The 17,683-nt window shown below is 41.9% G+C and overlaps 1 protein-coding gene across 6 annotated transcripts in view; it reads right to left on the bottom strand.

The window, feature by feature from the left end:
- Positions 1-570: 570 nt before the first annotated feature.
- Positions 571-17,683, bottom strand: part of drd2a (dopamine receptor D2a) — a 32,301-nt gene continuing 15,188 nt past the window's right edge. The window contains exons 2-8 of one of the 6 annotated variants that reach the window (XM_046294911.1): positions 16,552-16,862; positions 5,598-5,707; positions 4,475-4,611; positions 3,684-3,886; positions 2,742-2,828; positions 2,135-2,519; positions 571-1,677 (exon numbers count right to left, since the gene is read on the bottom strand). In XM_046294911.1, coding sequence (XP_046150867.1) covers positions 1,481-1,677; positions 2,135-2,519; positions 2,742-2,828; positions 3,684-3,886; positions 4,475-4,611; positions 5,598-5,707; positions 16,552-16,830 — 1,398 coding nt within the window. In that variant the 5' untranslated portion in view covers positions 16,831-16,862 and the 3' untranslated portion in view covers positions 571-1,480. The remainder of the gene's footprint in view (positions 1,678-2,134; positions 2,520-2,741; positions 2,829-3,683; positions 3,887-4,474; positions 4,612-5,597; positions 5,708-16,551; positions 16,863-17,683) is intronic. The other 5 variants (XM_046294909.1, XM_046294913.1, XM_046294910.1 and 2 more) reach the window with 5 other exon arrangements.

Here is a 17,683-nt window from a genome sequence, read left to right as displayed (position 1 = left end):
ACTGGATATATCGTACGCGATGTTCCATTATAACGGAAATCAAGAAATAGTCAAACATGTTTAGTGTGGTTTCCTGCACAGAGAACAATCCAATCGTTTACAGAAAACATCAATATGGAATGGCGTGAGGCCCTTATTATATATATATATATATATATATATATATTTATATATATTTGTTTTTTTACAAATGCTGTTTTGAATTGAAGATAATTGTACCTACACACTGAAGAAGGCTGTAAAGCCAAACACGTTTGTGTAAACTATCCCTGATGCAGTTTTTAAAAAAGAAGAAAAAAAAGAAGCTTTATACAACATATTTTGGAGTGCGAACCCATTAGACCTCTTTGTTGAAACTACTTCATTGCCATATCATTGTTTTGCAGTGTACTACCAGGTTAATGATCAACACCCTCTCAGACCAATTATATTAGAGTATTCGGCCTAGTAGTGGTACAACGTTTTTGCATTGTACTATTGTATTAGTGATTTAGACAGTATTACAGTATATAAACAGTATGTATAGAGCGTCAGAGAGTAAGACATTTACATGGCACAGCACATGGCTCATGACTCAATTTATTGGACATATTCTTTTTGTTGATTTACATTTCATGAGAATCCATGTGAAGGAGCAATGTAACATGCATCACATTTTCATTGCAGGCATATAATCACATAGAATGTGTTTATAAAAAAAGCATCTACAGGAAATGTAAATAATAATTGTACAAAAACCTTATTCATGGTCCTTCCGAGCCAGACAGGAACCATTGACCAGCGGTGGCTGTAGAGTTTTTTTGTTGTTGTTGTATAATAATAACAATAATAATAATCATCATACTATTGTTAATAATAATAATTCAATTTATCACAAACCTGTGGCTGCCTCTCTTGCCAAGCAGACCAGTGAGAAAACTACGAGTCGAAATGTTTTATCTCTATGTGACACAACATTCCATTCTGCGGGTGGTTTAACGATGCAGAGCTCATGGATGACCAGTTTAATATTATTAGGTTTAATACTGAGATGAACACTGATTTGCTGATATCCAGTTGTTCTTTGCGGGATTCAGCCAGTATCAAAAAGACATCCTATACACAGATTAAATAGGTGGCTTGCTTTAGTATTTAAAAAAAAACAACAACATCTTCTTGTATTTTCTTTACATTGCTTTACATGGATGGCTCTTAAGTGACAAGCAAGATGGTTAAGACCAGTATGACGTTTCCAAGAAACACTTCATTGATAAAGATGTTACTCCTTGATATACATTCATGTGGGAGAACACGAGTCCACCAAATAATCCACAAAAGTCCCCAAGACTTCATGTGTGGCATTTACTCAGTCTCTCCATTTGGTCATTGATCATCACTGAGACTAACGGTCATGTGCACTGTCCTCACGTGGATGAGGTACATTTTAGTAGGCTATAAGTGACGCTTTTCTTCACTCCAGCTCCCTTCTCAAATGCCAACCTTAGCAATGCAGGATCTTGATGAAAGCTTTTCTGAACTCTATATTGAAAGTGGTGTAGATGATGGGGTTCACCGCACTGTTCACATACCCCAGCCACGTGAAAGCATTGTACATCTCCGCAGGAACCTTGCATGTGGTGCAGTGGGTGTTCAATATATGAGTGATGAAAAAAGGTAGCCAGCATATGATAAATACACCTGAAAAGAGAGAGAGAGAGAGAGAGAGAGAGAGAGAGAGAGAGAGAGAGAGAGAGAGAGAGAGAGAGAGAGAGACAACATGTGAAAAGATCGGAGAAACCAGCTCGTACCATGTTACTGGATTGATGTGAACATTGAACCATGTCCTGAAGATAAACTTGATAAATCTTAATTTCTCCCCAATGAAAATAAAAATGTTTCCTTGTCTGACTTTCTGCCTGTAAGCTATTTTCAAGTTAAAGATTACTAAGTGAATACAATATACCTACACAGGCCATCAGAAAACTACAGCTAGTAAAATAAAGATATCAGCTACATTTTATAGAGTTGTCTTATTGCTTATGATGTGTGAAAGTAAAATAGACTTTACCCCCAATGTCTCTGTATCCCTCCTCTCTCCTGAAAAGTTCAACAGTACTTTCAAACATTCAAAGTGGTATTCATGCTAACAACTTACCCAGGACTATGGCTAACATTTGAGTGGCTTTCTTTTCCTTCTGTTGGGAGATCTTCCTCTTACTCATGAGAGTGGGTTGCTGCTTGATAGACGTCTGGGTTTTTCCGTTGGGTAAGGCTTCGGTCTGAAACGCTTTAGTCACTTTGGGCACTTCCACCAGTATGTCCTTCGAGTCGCCGTTCTTCTCCACTTTGACGGAGCTCCCAGGCGGGGAGGGGGGCACGGAGGTGGGGCTGGCGTTGGCCTTGGTTGGCGGCAGGAGCTGGTGGCTGACAGGCGTGGCGGTGGCATTGTCCACATTCTTCTGTTTCTGAGGGTTGCAGTTGGTCATCTCGTCCAGCTCTATGTCGTCCCCTTCGTGGACCACCTCTTTGATGAAGATCTGCTGACAGAGATCAACAACAATGTTAAAGTAGTAGTAGTAGTAGTAGTAGTAGTAGCAGTAGCAGCAGTAGTAGTAGTAGTAATGTAGCAGTAACTTCTATAGCTTGCTTACAGAGAGAAATGGGAACAATAGAGGTGACACCTTGTTAACTGCCTTTGAAAGTAAAGACATTCCCTTCTGAGAGTTACTCTGTAAAAATAGCACAACAAATACTTGACACACCACTTTTTTCTTGTTGACAGGAAAGCTCCCATTAGGTTTCACAATCACAGTGCACAGCCTCACATCTCCTGGGTGACTGCACTTCTCCTGAAACAACAACAGGGGAGAGAAGCTAGCACACAGTCACTGCACAGGCACCCAAAAGGTCTCCGAGTCGCTCTTTGAGAGGGCACAATTGTAAAGAACAATTAACAATAAACTAAACAAATTGTAATTCTATTGAGCGTACGCCGTTATTTGATTCCCATTCGAATCATTACCTCCACAACACTCAATAGCGCAGAAATAAAAAGTCACGGACTTAAACTGACAATATTGTTTCAGAAATAGTTTATTGACTCACAGTATAAAAGTGATGAGGACTATTTGCCCTGCAATTGCATAGTACGTTCTGAATGTATTTCATCTGCTCTCTCCCTTCCCCGCACCAAGACAAAAGGTATGCATGTACATGAGCAATGTAGAGATACACGGCTTCTTTTCCTGTATTGATCCGCATTAATGTCACTAACATCAATATCCAGAAAATGGAAAGGTCACGAAAAGGTACATCATAATTACTGTTGCATTTCAGCTCTAGTAGGCCAATGAACAATGGCCAAACAATGACCAATTACAGCAGAATATGTTGCTAATAATCTCAATACGCGAAGAGAACCCTCTTAAAATGCCTTAGGATAATTGCGTGTGGCCTTTTCAATCCTGGCTAGAATTCTATCTACTGTGTTTTTCTTGCCCCTCACACAAAATCATTATCTGTGTGTTCGGCATCTCATTTCTGGGAATAGCAAGCACTTTATGGACAATATTTAGCTTCCTCATGTTTGATTCCATTCTCCAAAAACACATGACATGTTGTTGACAATGGATTTAATTGAATTGTCTCTCCCTAAGTGTGTCAAGCACTTCATTTTTGAAAAACACGACTTGCAGCCTAGTCACCTTTAACGTGGCGCCTGCGTGGTGGTCGCCTGTCCCTTGACACGGGCGCTTTGTGTTCACCCGTTTCCGACGCTTGCGAAGCACCACATAAATCTGCACGTAGACCAGCAGAGTGATGATGAAGGGAATGTAGAAGGACACAATGGAGGAGTACACCACAAAGGCCGGGTTGGCGATGATGCACAGGGACTCGTCGCGAGTCGCTAGGGAGGAAAACAAAATTGAGCTCCGGTCAATACAGAAAACAACAATACCCGCCAAACCAGTAGCCCAGTTGCACGAGTGAGCAGGGACAGCTCATTGGAGCAGGAGCCATTCTCTGTAGCATGACACGCAGCTTGACGTACAAGTACAACCCCTGGACAGGACGCTAATCTATTGCAGAGTCTTATCCCCAATTGTACCTCGTTAATTCTGAGTGCCAAGCTGAGACGCATCGGGTCCCATTCATACAGGCTTTAGTGTGACTAAGGCCGAGGATCAATCACTCAACCTTTCGACCTCAATCTGGACACGAACCGCAAGACCACTGAGTTGGTCGATACAGGGCATAACGCCTAAAAGGGCCGTTTTGGTTGAATATACAATGTGTATGTAAAAAATGAGCATTCAAACTCACCACCACACTGTTTACCCCATTCACAGCAGTCATACAATTTAGTATCACCTACCGCTGTCATACGGAGTCTACTCCTTAGTCCCATAAAAGCCTAAATACTGTGGAAGCACTGAGCAATAGCACAGATCACAGTGCAACAGAGCAAGGGAGCCCACAGTTCCTGTGCTATTACCTGTGTTATTTAGGCCGAACAACAGGGGGCATGATATCGCAAAGGACAGAACCCACACCACAGAGATCATAACAGTGACTCGTCTTCTGGAGCTGTAGCGCGTGTTGTACAGCATGGGCATGGCGACTGCTGTGTATCTGTCGTGGAAGGAAGCAGAGGGTGAGGAAAGACAAGGGACAAATACTGTAGAGTTAGACAAACTGCCAGACTGCACAAGTACACACACACACACTTTGCCACATTTGACTCTGGCTTTACAACTGTGCAGACTAGACGTGTAGTGACAGCAAACACCTTTCTCTGTACTCTCTTAGTAGGGACACCAGGGATGCTGGGGTAGAAAAAAAGGATGGGTAAACTCTTGAAATGACGGGAGACGACTAACGCGCAGTAAACGCATAGAAAAATCATAGTTTCGCGTAACAGGTGCATAAACGCTATTCAGGAAACAGAACCCAAACTATAAGCTTCCAACGTTTGAAAAACAAACACTATGTGGCCTCAAAACCCTATCATTTTGGATGAACAGTCCTTGCATCCACAGCTCTGTCGATGCATTTGACAGTGGTTACATTTCCAGGCCCATCCATCAGCTGTTGACCAAAAGAGAGGCAGTTGGCCACTTTGTTATTGTTTCAATGAAGGACTCTAGATTTAAGGGTACTCTTTATTCAATAGTACAGATTTAATTATGAAACGTGCATGCGTCTTATCTTAATAACCTAAAATAAGCATCTGCAGTATAAACAACTCAAAGATATTCTCCATACATACTAAACGTACAGACATTTTGTATTTAAATACAAATCACTTCAGTAACTATTTAAATTACCTCTGAGCTAAGTATTCACATAACCAAGGTGAATATTTGTTCTGTTCAGGCATTTGAGTGACACAAAAATCAGTGAAGTGGAAAATCATGCAAAATGAAAGTGGCATACTGCATAGTCCATAAATAATGGAATTGGTATTCAATAGAAAGTATCAGATGGGTTTGCAAGAAGGCCTTTTAGGACCAGATGGCACTGAATTTTCTTAAAGATTTTTAATCTAAAGATTTTCACTGCAAATCCACAATGGCACCTGCCTTCGGCCAGGATTCAACAATTTCATGAGCACTTACCGATCAATGCTGATGGCACAGAGATTGAGGATGCTTGCAGTGCACATCATGACATCTAGGGTGACAAAGATGTCACAGTGGATTTTACTAAACCTCCACTCTCCCACCACCTGAAAGAAAGATGTTTCAAAATTTAGAGACAACAGTTTTATCTCCCTCAAGCACTGAATATTTTCAGTTGCAGTTCAGTCAGACATTCAAAATCCCGCCCTGCATGTTCCTCAATAGATTTTCTTATATTTTCATCTGTTCTCATGAATCTTCCAATGTCTGCTCCATTAACCACAATTTCCCTGTCACTTATATCGGAATCAATAAAAAAACAGTGTATACAGTAGATAATGTATACACTGAGTGTACACTGTTCTTTCCACAGCATAGACTAACCAGGTGAATCCAGGTGAAAGCTATTATCCCGTATTGATGTCACCTGTTCAATCCACTTCAAATCAGTGTAGCTGAAGGGGAGGAGACAGGTTAAAGAAGGATTTTTAAGCCTTGAGACAATTGAGACATGGTTTGTATAGGTGTGCCTTTGAGGGTGAATGGTTAACACAAAATATTAAAGTGCCTTTGAACGAGGTATGGTATTAGGTGCCTGGCGCACCGGTTTGAGTGTGTCAAGAACTGCAACGCTGCTGGGTTTTTCATGCTCAACAGTTTCCTGTGTGTATCAAGAATGGTTCACCACCCAAAGGTAATCCAGCCAGAGGCAGGCTAGTGGTTGAAAATGGGTCATTGATGAAAAAGGACCAAGGAGGCTGACACGAATTGGGCAGAGCAGTTAGTCAACTGACAGTCCAGTAAAACTTGTCGTACCTTGATATGAATGGCAGCCGATAACCTTACAGAGTTCCTCTTCTTTCAGCAGAAAACAAGAAACTGCGGTTGCAGTGGGCTCAGGAACAAAAACACTGGACACTGGAGAATTGGAAAAACATTGCCTGGTCTGATGAATCCTGGTTCCTGCTGTTTCACGCTGATGGGAGGACAAGGGTATGGAGAAACCCACATGAGTACATGCATCCATCATGCTGTGAGTCAACATTGCAGGCTGGTGGTGGTGGTATGATGGTGTGAGGTGTGTTTTCATGGCACACACATTGGACCCTTTGATTAAAGTGGAGAAACATTTGAATGCCACAGGATATCTGAACATCGTTGCCAATCACGTGCATCCCTTTATGGCATCTGAAAATCCCTTTATCCAACTGAAAATGCAATTTTCTCTACTATTTTGTTCTGCATTGTTGGGAAGGGCCCGTAAGTAAGCATTTCACAGTTAGTCTACATCTGTTGTTATTAACGAAAAGCATGTGACAAATAAAATTAGATTTGAACAGCCTGAATTCTTCTGGAATGGATGCTATTTTCAGGTACACTGTGGCATTTAAACGTTGCTCAATTGCTATCAAGGGACCAAGCGTGTGCCAGGAAAACATTCCCCACACCACTCCCACCAGCCTCTATTGTTGCCACCAGGCAGGATGGGGTCATGTACTCCAAATCCTGACCCTGCAATCAACATGACGCACAGAAACCGGGATTCGTCAGACCAGGTAATGTTTTTCCACTCCTCAATTGTCCAGTGTTGGTGATCTTGTGCCCACTGGAGACGCTTCTTCTTGTTTTTAGATGATAAGAGTAAAAGCCGGTGTGGTTGTCTGCTGCAATGGCCCACCCGTGACAAGGACCGATGAGTTTTGCGTCCCGAGATGCCGTTCTGCACACTACTGTGCCGTTATTTGCCTGTCTGTGGCCCACCTGTTTTTTGTGTGTTTAAAAAATATATATATATTTGTGTATATACACTACAAACGTATAGGGACACTCCTTCAAATTAGTGGATGTGACTAATTCAGCATCAGGTGTATAACATCTCCATAGACAAAGATAGTAGATAGTAGAATGGCCTTAATGAAGAGCTCAGTGACTTTCAACGTGGCACCGTCATAGGATGCCACCTTTCCGACAAGTCAGTTTGTCAAATTTCTGCTGTACTAGATCTGCTCCGGTCAACTGTAAATGCTGTTATTGTTAAGTGGAAACTTCTAGGAGCAACAACGGCTGAGCTGCGAAGTGGAAGGCCACACAAGCCCACAGAACAGGATCGCCTAAGATCACCATGCACAATGCCAAGTGTTGGCTGGAGCAGTGGAAACACGCTCTCTGGAGGGATGAATCACGCTTCACCATCTGTCAGTCTGACGGACGAATCTGGATTTGGTCGATGCCAAGAGAATGCAACCTGCACCAATGCAATGAGCCAAACCAATAATCCCTTTCATTTTTTTTGGCACTGAGCAAATTTCAGGTCCGCTGAGCGCAAACTTGAACTTGTGAAAATTCTGTGAAACTTTCAGTGTGCGTTTACTGTGAACAGTGAGGCTGCACCCGCTTTGAGTTACAGTTTTAATAGAGGCCATGTAGGCTACTGTGGCTATTTGATCACAATGTAGACCTACCCGAGTGGACTTCCATCAAATACAATGGAGAAAATGCATTGCATAGCATTTTAACATGCAAATAGCTGTTCTATCATTTAGCCTACAGTAGTAGCCAATGTGTGATGTTCAATGTAGGCCTATATACTACCTCGGCCTATATAAGCCCCATATACTACCCACCACTGCGACCTGTACGCTCTAGTTGGCTGGCCCTCGCTTTATACTTGTCACCAAACCCACTGGCTCCAGGTCATCTATAAGACCCTGCTAGGTAAAGTCCCCCCTTATCTCAGGTCGCTGGTCACCATAGCATCACCCACCTGTAGCACGCGCTCCAGCAGGTATATCTCTCTGGTCACCCCCAAAGCCAATTCTTCCTTTGGCCGCCTCTCCTTCCAGTTCTCTGCTGCCAATGACTGGAACGAACTACAAAAATCTCTGAAACTGGAAACACTTATCTCCCTCACTAGCTTTAACCACCAGCTGTCAGAGCAGCTCACAGATTACTGCACCTGTATATAGCCCATCTATAATTTAGCCCAAACAACTACCTGTTCCCCTACTGTATTTATTTATTTAGCTCCTTTGCACCCCATAATTTCTATTTCTACTTTGCACATTCTTCCACTGCAAATCTACCATTCCAGTGTTTTACTTGCTACATTGTATTTACCTTGCCACCATGGCCTTTTTTGACTTTACCTCCCTTATCTCAACTCATTTGCTCACATTGTAAATAGACTTATTTCTCTACTGTATTATTGACCGTATGTTTGTTTTACCTCATGTGTAACTCTGTGTTGTTGTATGTGTCGAACTGCTTTGCTTTATCTTGGCCAGGTCGCAATTGTAAATGAGAACTTGTTCTCAACTTGCCTACCTGGTTAAATAAAGGTGAAATAAAAATACAAATAAATACAAATATTCCATGAGACTTTTGAAAAACATGCAGGGCTTGACATTAACCTCTTTAACCACTTGTCCTTCTGACAAGGAGGTGACTGAAAATGTTGTTGTGTTGTTTGATGCAAGAAACCACTTTGCAAAATAAAATGAATCATTATTCCCATACATTATTACAGAGAATCAGACAAATTATGCTATCCTATGCCTATTGGCTACTCATCTTATTCAACACTGTCTCAAAATACACTGCCGCGTTAAGACAATAAAAAGCTCTTACCTGTCTCCCTTTTCAAAAGATGTTTAGAAATGTATATGTTTTGTGCCCATGTAGGAAGCAATCACACCCCTATTGCTGACTACAAATGATCTATAACTGGGATAATAACTCACTAGCTTGCAAAGGATATGAACAAAATGTGAACATGTGGCTTCATGCAGCTCTCTTTTTGATCTAAAAACAAGCGCATCCACTCACACCACTCATGCTGTAAACACAGTCCAGTTCAGAGTAATTGTCACAGATCCATATATGGCAATGGTCTATTTGCATATATGCATAATGCAGCTCTGATTGTTTATGCCGCATGGGTCTGTGTAGAGTACGGGATGAGTAGTACATGTCAATGCAATAGAATCCTACTCTGATGCGCTCTGCCTACAGCAAAATATCTTGCGTAGTTCATTTTGTTTTGGTATGTTGCATTAACAGTGGCTAATATTGCATTGTTTCGATCACAAGGAAACGCTGATAGTGTTAACAGAGAAACTCTAGAACAGTGGTCACAAACCTTTTCTGAGTCAAGATCACTTTGAGTCAAAATGCAAGCCAAGATCTACAGCTCAGATTTTTTTTAACATGATTTAAAAATGTAAGCGTATGCAACATTAACCAATTAAAAGCAGTGCTATAGCAATGAGGTTTGTGCAGTAAGCTATAGGCCCAATGATTTATCACTGCATATTGGCTTTGCTTGAATTGCCCTGCCAATGCATTGTTGTTTGGGACATCTGAAAATTTGAGGTAGACTATAAGATCACACTGGTAGTAGATCTGTTATTGTATTACTTGTGAAGCACAGTTGAATGAGTATACATTTAAATAATTAAATTTTTATACTGAACAAAAATATAAGCACAACATTCAACAATTTCAAAGATTTGACTAAGTTAGTGTTCATATAAGGAAAGCAGTCAATTGAAATAAATTCCTTAAGCCCCAATTCTCCAAAACGACATTGGAGGGTGCCTATGGTAAAGACATTAACATTCAATTATCTGTTAACAGCTCTGGTGGACCTTCCTGCAGTCAGCATGCTCCCTCAAAACTTGAGCCATCTGTGGCATTGTGTTGTGTGACACAACTGCGCATTTTAAAGTGGACTTTTATTGTCCCCAGCACAAGTTGCACCTGTGTATTGATCATGCTGTTTGATCAGCTTTTTGATATGCCACACCTGTCAGGTGGATGGATTATCTTAGCAAAGGAGAAATGCTCACTAACAGGAATGTAAACAAATAAGTGCACAGAATCTGAGAGAAATAACTCTTTTTGTGCTTATGGAACATTTCTGGGATTTTTTATTTGTTCTTGAAATTTGGGAAAAATGTTGCGTTTATATTTTTGTTCAGTGTATTTTTATTTTATTGGGCTGATGGTGCCTGCATCTGATGGTCAGTCTCAGTGGAGGGAGAGAGCAGCTGACTGAGGGTTTGCCTCTCAACATCCCTCCGCTCTCCCTTTCCTCCAACTGACACTGGCCAAAAAAGGGTCACCGTCTTCCAGGTTATGGCAAAACTCGAGTCACACCTCATTATTTCTGCCTCGTGCACAAATGCATTTTGTTACTCCTATGAACAGAGAAAGTGAAATATTCCGCAAGTCTACTTTCCTACTCATGGAAAAAGGAAGCACACACATTTTATGGTTTATGAATACAAAGTGTTGACAATGCTGAGTAAGAAGTTAAACATCACTCACTTGGAAAAACTGCCACTCTTTGTTGTATTCATTGACAGTCTCTCTCTAGTCATGGTTTTAAAGTTGAGAAATATCACAGTATCAACTTCGCTGTAGCTTTCTGTCATGCCTGCCACATTACTACAGACACGGTCATCTCAGCCATCCGATTGGCCAACTATAGGTCTATAGTGCGCTTGATTTTCTCTCTAGGCCCTCCGGGAAGGCAGAGTTTGTGCTTTCAGACACACGAAATGGTTAGAAATGGCAACAGTTCGCCTACCAGGGATGCAGGGCAGCTGAATCGGGTGCACCTACCGCCTGAGACAACAACAAAAAATAGGAACACAAGGCTTTATCATTGTTTTTTTTTACAGAAATGTTTGACTATCGACCAGGAATGCCTTGGAGATCAACCGGTTGGTGACCGCTGCTCTAGAAACTAGAGTGAAGTTCAATCTCGTGCTTGTCTCTGTGGGCTGATATTTCTGCACAGCAATCCCGGAGGGAGCTGCGCGACAGTCTCGTGCTACTGCGCAAGAGGGAACATTGGTGCCAATTGTAAAGTGTGGTGGAGGAGGAACAATGGTCTGGGGCTATTTTTTATGGTTTGGGCTCGGCAGTGAAGGTAAATATTAATGCTACAGCATACAATGACATTCTAGACAATTCTGTGTTTCCAACTGTGTGGCAATAATTTGAGCAAGGCCCTTTCCTGTTTCAGCATGACAATGTCCCTGTGAAGAAAGTAGAAAATGTTTTTCGAGATCGGTGTGGAAGAACTTGACTGCTCTGCACAGAGCTCTGACCTCAACCCTATCGAACACCTTTGGGATGAATTGAAACGCAGACTGCGAGCCAGGCCTAATCGCCCAACATCAGTGCACAACCTCACTAATAGTCTTGTAGCTGAATGAAAGCAAGTCCTTGCAGCAATGTTCCAACATCTAGTGGATGCTGGGCGATTGTGGAATGAGACCCCTTCCCTTTTTCCACATTTTGTTATGTTACAGCCTTATTCTAAAATGTATTAAATAAAAACATGTACAGCCTCATTTTTCCTCACACACAATACCTCGTAATGACACTTCGAAAACAGGTTAGTATAAATTTTCGGAAATGTATTCATACTCTTTGCTATGAGACTCAAAACTGAGCTCAGGTGCATCCTGTTTTAATGGACCATCCTTGTTTCTACAACTTAATTGGACCTTGTGGTAAATCCCATTGACTGGACATGATTTGGAAAATCACACACCTGTCTATGTAATGACCTCAGACTGGAGCCAAGCTTCACCTTCCAACAGGACAATGACCCTAAGCACACAGCCAAGACAATGCAGGAGTGGGTTTGGGACAAGTCTCTGAATGTCCTTTAGTGGCCCAACCAGAGCCCAGACTTGAAACCAATCTAACATCTCTGGAGTGACCTGAAAATAGCTGGTCAGCGACGCTCCCCATCCAACCTGACAGAGCTTGGAATGGGAGGTGTACCAAGCTTTTTGCGTCATACCTGTTTTTGGTTTGTCATTACAGAGTATAGTGTGTAGATTGATGAGGGGAAAAACTAACAATTTAATCTAAAAAAAATTTTGAAAAAGTCAAGCGGTCTGAATACTGTCCGAATGCAGATATATATATATATATATATATATATATATATATATATATATATATATATATATATATAGAGAGAGAGAGAACTGCCGAAATAAAGAAAACACTCGAGTAAATGAATGACAGAAAGTACATTGAAAGCAGGTGCTTCCAAACAGGTGTGGTTAAGCATTAATATCCCATAATGCTTAGGGTCATAAAAATGCCCAGTTGCCCATTATTGTGTCAACCATGGCTTAGGGCTGGGCAAAATATCAAATTAATTTGATTAATTCTAATTTATGTTTTTGTGCAATATTCCAAATACCTGTATTGCAAGAACCTCATTTTTTAATGAGCTTTTATGTCCACTTGTTCTCATGTTGTCTTTTTAGTCTCGTCTCCTTCGCTCCTTCTGTGCTGTTTGCACTTTCCCATTTACACCAGAGAGCTGCATAATAATGACGAGATGCACATGTCTCCGCCCGAACCATGGGAGTTGTTGTCCCAAAGGAGGGAAGAGAGGCGACAAGCTTAGGTCCACAATAAGCCCATAGAAACGCATTGGCCTAAAATTTCCAACATATTTTAGCGAGAGTTTTGCCTTGCCTCGTCCTCTGGTTACAAACACATACACCAAGCCCTCACCCTTCCACTCACAACAGAGAGAGAAATGTTTTTTTTAACGTATAACGAGTAGCATATGCTTCTTCTTCGTTCTCAAGAGCCTGAGGAACCCGTTCTTATTAACAAACCACCTCCACTCTCCACAAGAACAGGGCTCCCGTGGTGTAGCTACTAGATAACATCCCTGCATGACTGACAGTGCGCTTCAAAGCCCGCCTATCGTGGCAGATCCTCGTTTCCCCTTACACCACTACTGAGAGTGGTGCTTTGCTTCTCACTCAGTTTCTCACTGAATTTTATTGGAGTCGTCAAGCACAGAGTTATCCGCATCTCACCTCTTTTTTTTCTTTTCTTTTTTTAACAGCCAGAGCTCCGAAGCTGGGCTCATAGAGACCTGTCTGATTAATCTCTGTTCTGAGGCAGTGTGTTATCAATTATGCCAAGCTCAGGCTTGAAGAGGGTTGTGTCTTTGCTCCTGGATGTCTGTCTGCAGCCCTGCCAGTGATTAAAGAATGATCTGACAAGCCTAATGAAAGCTCCTCTATACCAGGCTCCACACATCGGCCTATTAACACTCCTCCCTAACTCGTGGGAATGGAGCTCATGGCTAACACCCACAGACATCATGGATCATGGTAAGGGCTTATTGGAAACATATATCTACCTCCACCATGATGTTAGTGGAGGACTGCCCTGACATTGGTGACATCGTCAATGCAACACGGCAAGAAACCCAATTGCTGGTGTTTTGTTTTTCTCATTGTGCATTGAGATTGTACATTAGATATCAGACTTTCTCAGAAATGCCAACATTTCATTTGCTATCTGCACAGACACTTTGTTGAACATACTGTGAGGCTGGCTGGGAGGAGAGAGGCTAAGCATCTTTCACAGCTGCTCATCAAAGCCAATAAACATCTCAAGACCTAAAGGTCATCTAGCATATGCCAAGAAGAGGCTCTCAATATACCACATTTGGCATGGTCGCATGAAGGCAAAACGTATTCATAATTAATGCAAATTTAGCATTTAGCAAGAAAGGGCAACAGTGCTCCTGCAGCAGACTGTGACCAGCACATTACCACGGCTTGTTATTGGACTAGCTGAACAAGATCTCACCAAAATGAGAAAGAAAAAAAAATAGATAATGGTCTCGCAGCAAATTGCAATGGTTTCCTGGGAGAGAGACGATAATCCGAACATGACGTTGTAATAGCAAAAGATCAATGTGCTTATTGTTGTTGTGTCATAGCATAATCCTACATAACATCTATTTTCCCCGCTAGAAATCGAATGTGTCAAGAGTGTGAATCATCCAAACAAACGCAAATCCACCCATTTCACTTGAAGGCAGTGCTTCTTCTCATGTTAACAATAAGCCCTTATAATGTTGCCAAGCTGCAGCCTACTGTGTAAGAGGCACATATTTTAATTTGTGCCATTTCCAAAGGCTGGTTATGCTACTATTAGTCTGTAAGACAAAATGAATGGGATTTGTGCACGACAAACCATTCAAAGCTCATTCGTTATATCCTTAACTTCTTGTTAAGAGTGTACTAATTGACACATGACCTTAAACTTGGTATCCTTTGTAATACAATTGAGAGGCCTGTTTGAAGAGAGCTGAGGGTCACTGTGGAAAGGTTGTGTAACGAGTTAGCCTACTGTATGTGGCATTTCTCAACCTTTTGTCAGAAGGAGCCTAGCGGTTTAGAGCTTTGGGCCACTACCCGAAGGTTTGAATCCCTGAGCCGACTAGGTGAAAAATCTGCCTATGTGCCCTTGAGCAAGGCAATTCATCCTAATTGCTCCTGTAAGTCGCTCTGGATAAGAGCATCTGCTAAATGACAAAAACATATGTTTTAATGTCAAATGAAAGTACAGCATATAAAACGCAGGAGAATCATTCTGGTTTTCTTCGATGCTAGACGAAGAGATCAAGTCACAGTTTTTCTCCAAAGCACATGACAGACTTTATAGATTTGAGTGTAATTTGATAGCCCTGGTAATCAGGAGGCAGGCTCATTGATACACACACAGGATGATTATTTCACTGCAGTCTTGGATGGCCTCTCATTTCACTGGCCAAAGACCATGGTCAAATATAACATCCTAAACCTGTTTTAAGTCCTGCTCTCAATTGATTTGCTTGACCGAGGTTGATTGTGTTGCTGCCCAAGGCTACCGTTCTGCTGCTTTACATCGCAAATGTCACTGGGCATTGATTCAACCTTACGTGGTTCTTCACAGCACACACCTAGATCACACAAGACAGTTTTAAAAGTCACATCACAAGATAATACATAATAATTCACCGATGTTGTCTAGCCTAGCTACAGTATAGCTGGGGAATGAGTACATATGTTTTTACATTGACATTGCCAGTACTGCTGCTCCACATACTACGCTAGATAGCTTCGTAGGTACAGCGCCATTTATTTTCATGATGTGAATTTATTAATTTCCTCACTTAATTGTCTGACCTCCTGTCTACAGTATCGACGTTACGGCCTATTTGCTAGAGCGATTACTTTTTTTATTGAGTGACTCGTTAAACTGTCAGTTATAATATGCAATGCTATTTCCCACAATTTAATGCTGATGCCATCTTATCTATTAAATTCCACAGTTACATTGCATGGAACCATAATTACTTACAGGATATGTCCTTGTTGACAGGGGGAAACTGTTTGATGGATTTAAACTTTAATATTTTGTCGCGTGGTAAATTGGCACCATTTTTTTTACGCCAGAGCTATTATTTCTCGTGCACTTTAAAGCCATGTCGTACATTTTTTAAATATATATTGAAATGTATTTAGAATTCATTTAGTTCTAATTAATATCTTTAACCAGTTATTTGGCGAAGATGCACAATGAAAACAGACACACATTGCATTCACATTGTTCCAGCACTTATAGCTGTTGCCTTTATCCTTTCATTTCCAATTTCTTGTCACAACAATCAGGCTCCTGTTTGCATAATGCTAAATGCTTCAACGACAGACACCTTGGGAAAGTCGTTCCATAACCAGACCATTAATAAAGAAGAACTTTGAATCTATTCTTTTTCAGATCAACAATGTGGCCCTAACGGTTCGTTTTCATTGTGGAGGACTGAGTGGGAGGGTCAATGCAAGGGCAAATCAGAGAGGAAAGGTAAAAGGAACCCTGATTGGCACAAGTGTAATCAAACAACCTGCTTTGCTTCAGCTATGATTATGTACGCAATTTGCTGTGCAACTTCATGGGAAAAGTCAACTACACCGCACCTTTAAGCCTTTCAGGAAATGACAAAGGTGCCTGGCTGTACAGGTAGCCTACCTCCAGGTATGGTAAAAAAAAAAAAAACTACACTGTATCTTTAGCTTTAAGCCTTTCTGCCAATGAAAGAGCATGGGTGGGTGTGTAGGTAACCTACCTCTAGATAGACCACCCAGGGCATAACCAAGGTGGCCACCAGCAGGTCAGCCACGGCCAGGCTGACGATCAGGTAATTGGTGGTGGACTGGAGGGCCTTCTCCCTGGACACGGCCATGCACACCAACACATTGCCAAAGACGATGACGAGGATGAGCAGCGTCAGGAGCATGGCATAGTAATTGTACGGGTGCTTCTGCCCGCTCTCCGTGTCATTGAAGCTCCCATTCCCATTGTCCCAGAAACTCTCATTGTAGGCATACTGTGTGAGGACATCCATTAGCTGTGAGTGACGAAGGCCGAGATCGGGCCCTGAAATGGACACAAAGAAAAAGGGAGAGAATTTACATATTCAGCTTTAATTACAAGAGTGTTTGTGTGTGTGTGCGTGCGTGTGTGTGTGTGTGTGTCAGCTAAAATACATTATTGATGATTGCGAATTTACATGATTGTCTTTATCTCTCTGCGTTTTTTTTTTTTTAGGGGGGAGGGTGAGTGTGTGTGCATGTGCGTGCATTAGTGTCTGCGTGAATGCCGTCTGTTTCTAAGACGGTGTGCACTGTACACGAGGAACTTTCTTCATGGGGTTCCTATCTCCCCTCTCTCGCTCCCTTCGTCACGTGCTCCAGCCTCCTGCCTATCTGAAAGCATTGCCCCGGGGACACAGGCCTGTGCCTTTACCCCGCAGATGCCCTGTGCTGTCTGAGCTCATTTATTTGCCCGCTCCAATTCTTTATTTATGTGAGATTGTTCTCACTGCTGTCCTGAAAGCTTGTGCTGGAACTGGTTGTCCTCGCAGTACTCACTGGGGCTGTACCAGCCTTATCCTTATACCCGCTGTGCATCACGTACGCTTTATCCCAAGATGCGAGATAGGAGCAAACGGCTAGCTATCGCCCAATCGTATACAAAGTTTCGGAGACATATCGAGCTCGGGGTGTGCTGAGAAGTTGAAGGCGGAGGGATACTCCTGCAGGTCATACAGGGGAAACTAGTGGAGTTTGTATTGCGTCAAGGTATAACCAGGTATTGAGGCCTTATGCTCCACTAGGAGCTCAAATGAATAAGCCAAGTCAGATATGACGATTGACAATCCATGGATTTTCAGAATGATTAAAAAACACAGGCTGGAA

The sequence above is a fragment of the Oncorhynchus gorbuscha genome, linkage group LG13, assembly GCF_021184085.1.
Source record: "Oncorhynchus gorbuscha isolate QuinsamMale2020 ecotype Even-year linkage group LG13, OgorEven_v1.0, whole genome shotgun sequence".
In the NCBI taxonomy this organism is placed as follows: Eukaryota; Metazoa; Chordata; class Actinopteri; order Salmoniformes; family Salmonidae; genus Oncorhynchus; species Oncorhynchus gorbuscha.
This window is presented reverse-complemented; position numbering and strand designations above follow the sequence as displayed.